General features: G+C 38.1%; 1 protein-coding gene across 1 annotated transcript; it reads right to left on the bottom strand.

The window, feature by feature from the left end:
* Positions 1–1,135: 1,135 nt before the first annotated feature.
* Positions 1,136–4,868, bottom strand: LOC113199231 (taste receptor type 2 member 14-like). The gene is made up of 2 exons (XM_026412102.2): positions 4,797–4,868; positions 1,136–2,065 (listed from the first exon to the last, which is right to left on the bottom strand). Exons 1-2 carry the CDS (start codon positions 4,866–4,868, stop codon positions 1,136–1,138), a joined length of 1,002 nt encoding a protein of 333 aa, XP_026267887.2.
* Positions 4,869–6,564: the final 1,696 nt, after the last annotated feature.

Here is a 6,564-nt window from a genome sequence, read left to right as displayed (position 1 = left end):
CCAACCAGCCAGCCTGAATAGATCTGTTTTCAAAAGAAATTATGAACAAAGAATTCTTCATTTCTAAAAATTTATAGGATTCTATTTTCCTGAAGGTTTAACAACACTGAACACACAGCACATGACCATGATTCCCTCTCTTTATCTCTTCTCTTGAAGTAATTTAAATTTTTCACCTATTTCATTAAGTTTGTGTAACTTTTTATTTACTTTTAATTTCTACCAGAGTTAATACTAAAAACATATATACATAGCAAAAGTTCATGTTAATTATTTGTTGGTCACTCACATGTTACTCTAAATTTCTGTTTCTATGACAACATGATTGTTTTCCACCCTAGTAATATACAGGTATATCACGACATATTGTATAACAAAAACACCAGTTTCCCAGTATGACATTCAAAAGGACTATCATTATCCATCATTCAGTATTCTCGTGTATCAAAATTAAAATGGATTAAATTACCTAGAAAAAAGCAACATATTTCAAAATGTAAATTACATTTTCCTAATAATGTCATTTTGTTCCAAGTATTCTTGATTATAAGGTTAACAATATAGGTAGAGTAATCAAAATAAAGTAGCTTCATTATTCTGAGGAATTTCTAAAAAGCTTCTTTAAATTGGATTTGAAATATTTAAAATATTGTATCTAGTGCATTTAGTTTCCTAGTCTATATGTTATTCTCAATTTTTTAATCTGGAATTTTAGGCATTTATTCTACATTAAAAAATTATTTTATGTGTATATAATTATACCATTTCATTTTTACAGTGTCTCTTGCATATTCACATGTATATCTCATATATCATGGTTTAATCATTTTAATGACTCAAGAAGATTAATGAGTGACAAAAGATTGTATCATGTTACTATAACAAGTTCTTATATTTAAGTAGTCTATACTCACATCCTTCTTTTATAAGCACATTAATATTCATCCCTATGTATATTCTGCTAAAGTCAAAAAGTGTTTGAATAGGACTTATTCCAAACATAATTTTTGTAAAATCACAAAGTAATAGAGAATAAAAGAATGTTGGAAAATTATAAATTGATAGCATCTAACAATTTCTAATGAAGTGATCTTCCTCTAGAATGCAAGAGGATCCCCAAAATGTTTTAGGGATTTTAGGGGTCCACATCTTTGAACCTGCACTTCAGTCCCCCCAGCACTGACAGAGAAGCCTGCCTCAGTTTACTATTTCCCAGAATCAGGACAAATGGGTGACCTGAAGGGAAAACTATTCCAGCAGCCAAACAAAACAAAACAATCACACTTTTTGCCACAAACTGAGAGACCCAAAATTGCACAAAAGACAGAAAGTAAAGGGCGTACAGTAGCAGGAAGGCGATCACAGTTTGCAAGGCTTTCACGTGGGCCATGGTGCTGGCGTCTCTGGATCCTTTGGCACTGTGCTGCATCCTCTTCAGATGTTTCCACAGAGAAAAGATTTGCAGGAGAACAGTCATCAGGGACACGGTGAAAGGTGCAGAAAGGAAAACAGTGTTGATGATTACACTAATCCTAGAAAGTTGTCCAAACTTCCTCGAACAGAAACTGTCAGACAGGTTTCCTTTATATCCACAAACCCAGGCATCAATTTGTGTGTTTATAAGTACAATGTTTAAAAACAGGAGGACCAGAGACACCAGCAGGGTCATTGACACCACCTTTTTAACTCTCCACTTTAGGTAAAGAAAAGCAGAGTTAGAAAAATTAGCTATCTTGAGAAAATAAAAGATGCCCAGACATGAGGCAAGCCAGAGGCTGAAATGGTTGGTCACCATCCAAGTAAGATTAATCATTCTTATGATTTTTTCAGTCATCCACAAATCTTGGTTCTGCAAAGATATCACTAGAGCTATGGTTGTTGACCAGAGTACACCAATTCTGGAAAGTGCCAAAGCAGTGAGGATTTGGTCAGCTAAAGAGATCTTTCTTCTCTTGATCCAGTCCATGCAGTTCACCAGTGCTATGAATACATTTCCTAAATTTCCAATTATGAATTCCACACTTAAAATAATTTCCAGTGTTCTCAGTATGATAAGATTCATTGTCTGTAAGAGAATGTCCCAATTTCTAATATAGTGTTGAAAATTTCTTAAGGCATTCATTTAAAATGCTATGTATATCTGACTCTTGAATATTCATAACATACTGGCTTATAAAAACTCTCATATACACTATAAAATTCAATATATGGATAGCAAAAACAATCTAAATGGTGTATAAAACTTCCTAAGCCCTGACATTCTTTCATTCATTTAAATACTTTAGAATTTATTCTGTACAGGGACTATGCACTCATTGTCCAAAGCTCTTCTGAAAGTGCTGAAAATAATATTTACCATTTTACTTTTGTAAGGTCTACATCCCCTCTCTCCCCCTCCCCCGTGTCTAACACATACATGCACACCACACACACACACACACACACACACACACACACACACACACTTATTTGGATCCAAACCCCCTTCATTTTCAACTTCAATAATTAAGCTTTTACGTTTACTCAATATGCATTATGCATCTAGCTCATGCTTATTACTGTGATTGGGTAGTTAACACATTGTTTAAAAAAATGCTTTCAAATATAATTGATGCAGTATTACTGTAAATAGCCAGTAAACTAGGGACTATTTTATCTGTGCATCTGAAAAGCAATGAAAATCTTCCTGTTGTACCATGAAACAGTTGCTGAGGTTGATGAGTTCATCTACACAGCAAGAATACATCTTTCTTTGCCTCTCCCTTGCTCAGAATGATAAGGGAGACTTTTCCCCCATGAGCACCGGAGATCTTCAGATTTTATCTCCTCTGCTCACCTCCCACTAACATCGGCTCCATGACTGGCACCCAGGGAGCTGAAGGATGATATGCTGCCTAGGCAAGAGGAAAAATAAGCAGCCTAAAGAATCATTCTTTGATAGCTAAAGAGCAGAATAAATCCAGGAACAACTAACAAAGACAGCACAAAAATATGTATAGTAAACGTCATAGGTAGCAGAGAAAGACATAAGGTTCACTATGAAGGACTGAGGCTAACCCCAGTCCCTTGAAACAGTACTGAGCTAAGAAACTGAATCTCAAATATCTTGACATTTCTCACAAATGTCTAACATTTAAGGAAAAGACATACTGAAAATGTACATTAGGTCAGCATTCGAACATTTTTAGAGAAAACATACCAACTCTTTACAGGCAGGAAGGTTCCTGGTTTGCCTCCTTTCCTGTAACAGAGAGGAGGTAGGAAATGTGACAGAGAGCAAAGCAAACAACCCTAGGGGTGGGGATTTGTAGAGGGGCACTAGAACAGGAGCTTCTTGGGCTTTTAGAAAAGAGAGAACTCCGGTCCCAAGTGAAGGCTGCACTCACCCCAGAGCAGGTCTTCCTGAGGCTTCCAATTCTGCACCTCTCATTCTAGATTGGGCATGTGTTAGGTTTCCACCTGAACATCAGCTTCTAGGGAAAGATGCTCTTCCAGCAAGGCAAGGATGGCACCCAGGATAATTCCCAAAAATTATGTCTAGAAAGCAAAGTAACAAGTCAACTCTGGAGAAAAGAGCAGGGTCTCCATGCATTTCAGAGTTAGTGATATACTCATATATTTGAAGAAGTTAGTACATTTCATTTGAAAGAAAGAACTTTCATGACAAGCTTGAGACTCCCTTTACCAAATAATCAAAAAGAGTTTAACCAACCAAAATTCTATCTATATATCTCTCTATTTACATGGTTATTTCTATAATGATAGTATCCCACCTATAAATCTCCAATATTTATGTTTTTCTTTTAAATAAAATTAAATTAGTTTTCAGGACCCAATACCAGTCTGATTTAGTAGAAATTCAAGCAAAAATATTATTGAAGCTCCCTTCTATCTAGATTTTGTTGTGGTTTTCTTATATTATTATTTTTGAACATACCTTTCCCATCAAAGAAGAAAAGTATACTTTCCAGTATAAGCTAGATAGATGATAGACAGATATATAGATAGACAGATTTGAACAGTCAAGCTATTCAACTCTTTGGGACGGTTCAGCTAGGCTCTCAGTAAGGACTAGCAGCAAGGTCAGCATAACTGATTCCAGTTTGTAAAACTGAGCTCTTGGTCCACCTGATATTTACTCTTTAGGGAGAAGAGTAAGTACTAGCAAAAGAGACAGAGAATCTGTGCTCAGTGGACAAGGACATAACCAGGAGAGGGCGGTATCCTGGGAAGCAAGTAGGTTTCCTTCAGGGCTGCTCAGAGCTCCTGCGGGTTGAAGCCTGAGCACTGGCAGCATGGACTCACTGGAGACCCTGCAGGATCAGGTTCAGGAGAGTCTTAAGCAACACCTGAGGGAAGCAGGTCCAGAAGACAGCGGTGAAGAGGTCTTGCTATCTGCTAAATACTGTAAACTAAAAGGAAACAAGAAAAAACTGTATTTCTGAACTCAACCTTCAAAGAGCTCACCCAGCTTTGAGGATAAGTCAAGAAGCAGAATCCAGGGCTAAGCCCCCTGATAAAAGACTCAACATGCACCTCAGGATTAGTCAGGATGTCCTCATATGGTGTTTCTCAAAGACTTGGAGCATTACCAGCGAACAGTCCCCAGAGGAAAAGGCACATCACATATCCACATTTTCTGGGATTTCCAGATCTGACCTGATTCTAATACCTGGGGACCCCAACAGGCCTTGTGGTCCACTGCATAGCATGGGAATTTCGGAATATTGGAATCTCCCTAGATCTTGGACTCACGTCCATCCCAAGGTTAGTCTAATGGGGTTACAGTTATTTACCTGATTGAAATGGGCAGATTTAGCCATTGGCAAAACTTTCATATTGCTCCTGGTCTCTACAATAGTGGACATTATCGTATACCCTACTGATAATGAGCAAGATAGAATGACCACATTCTCCAAGGAATAAAATTAATTACTGAACTATCAAAACACTGGAAAATAGAGGAGTGGTGCTCCTTCTCGTGACACTATTAAATTAACCTATATTGACCCTGCAATGGACAGATGGAATATACAATGAATGCAGATTAATATAGATTGATTTACAATAATAAATGCTCCAGGAAGCAAAATCTTTATTGAGCCAAACATTGCCTCTGACACTTATTTTCTGGCTATTGACTTGGTGAATGATGTTCCACCTATAGCCGTTTGGGGGGAAAATCAGGCTAACATTTGTGTGTTAAGAGCTGCAGAACACCTCACAGTGGTATGTCAGGACTGTACCACTTCTTCTGCTTCCAGTTTCATTAACATTTTCCAAACACTGTGCTCATTAAATATAACATATAAGTGATGTTATATTAATTCGTACCCAAAGCAGGAAGTGGCAAGTTCCTGAAATATTGTAAAATATCATAACATTACAGAAAAGGAAAATTCTGTAGGAGGGAGAAAAACCTGAGAGGATTTAGGGACCTCCACCACAAGTAATGTTCTAAGGGTCCAGTGGTCTGATCTACATAGGCAAACATCTTTTCTACTGTCTTCTCAAGCTACCTTCTATTTCTTGTCACTAAAAGTGCCACAGTGTTTGTTTGGCCTTTTTGTGCTCTGAAGACAACATCACCACATTTAGGGATGTGGCACTAACTCATTTATGGGGTTTCTTCAAAGGCTGCTGGTTTTAAGCGACCCCAGAGCAGAAGAGTGTTCAACAACTCAGGCAGGCTGATATCCAACATGTTCTGCCCATTGCTCTGACAGATGATTCAGCAGATCAAGGCTGATAGAGGCATTTGTAAGTGGGCAAGGATGCTGTGCATGTCTCTGACAAAACTCATAAGGGTGAAAAACCCCCCACTGAATTAGCATGAAGCCACCTCTTCTTCATCAGAAGAGTATTTTGTCTAAGAAATAAAATGGTAAAAACAGACAATTAAAACAAGCATAAGGTCTCTCTAAGCACAGAGCCTTCAACAGCTAATAATTAATATGTTTACAAAGCCAAAGTCACTGTTGGAGGGCATGAGCACACCTCAGTGCCCAAGGGGTGAACTGTATTGAACACAAATCTGTGCATATCTTCAGGTATTTTGACAATTCCTGTTCTCTTGGTCAACATCTGTGTGATCCAGGTTATCTTTTTATTTTGTACTATAGCAACTCCATCCTGTGAGCATGAGATCTAACTTTGTAAATGGCCACCAAGGAGCTGTATGGTTTAAGACTTAAAAAACAGAGATTGGTTCTGCCCTAGGTAAACCCTGAACAATGGATAACTGTAGAAAGAAGAGAACTGAGAAGACCAATTTGTACTCTTCTCTCTCTTTAAAGGACTGAGGCAGGTCAGGTCCACCTGTGGACCTTCCTAGGGAAGTCCTGGACATCAAGTGCCCTCTTGTGCCCAGCACAATGATTCTCTCAGCTCATTGTGAAATGGCAGCCAGCAGAATAACACGTCATTTCCCACCATTTCCCCCTCTTCTCTCCTCTTAGATTCCAGGTCCTCTGGAATTCCACCCTGGATCTGACTTTCCACATATTATTAATTTAATCCCTAACGTTGAATCTGGTTTTAGAAGCCCCAAGCTTAAGATATCCA

Source organism: Urocitellus parryii, chromosome 5 (assembly GCF_045843805.1).
Source record: "Urocitellus parryii isolate mUroPar1 chromosome 5, mUroPar1.hap1, whole genome shotgun sequence".
NCBI lineage: Eukaryota > Metazoa > Chordata > Mammalia > Rodentia > Sciuridae > Urocitellus > Urocitellus parryii.
This window is presented reverse-complemented; position numbering and strand designations above follow the sequence as displayed.

Excerpts from the sequence above, each read along its gene's own strand:
- LOC113199231 (XM_026412102.2), bottom strand. The coding sequence starts at position 4,868 with ATGTCCACTATTGTAGAGACCAGGAGCAATATGAAAGTTTTGCCAATG. Across the intron at positions 2,066-4,796 it reads AATCTGCCCATTTCAATCAG|ACAATGAATCTTATCATACT; the intron begins GTAAATAACTGT and ends ATTCTCTTACAG.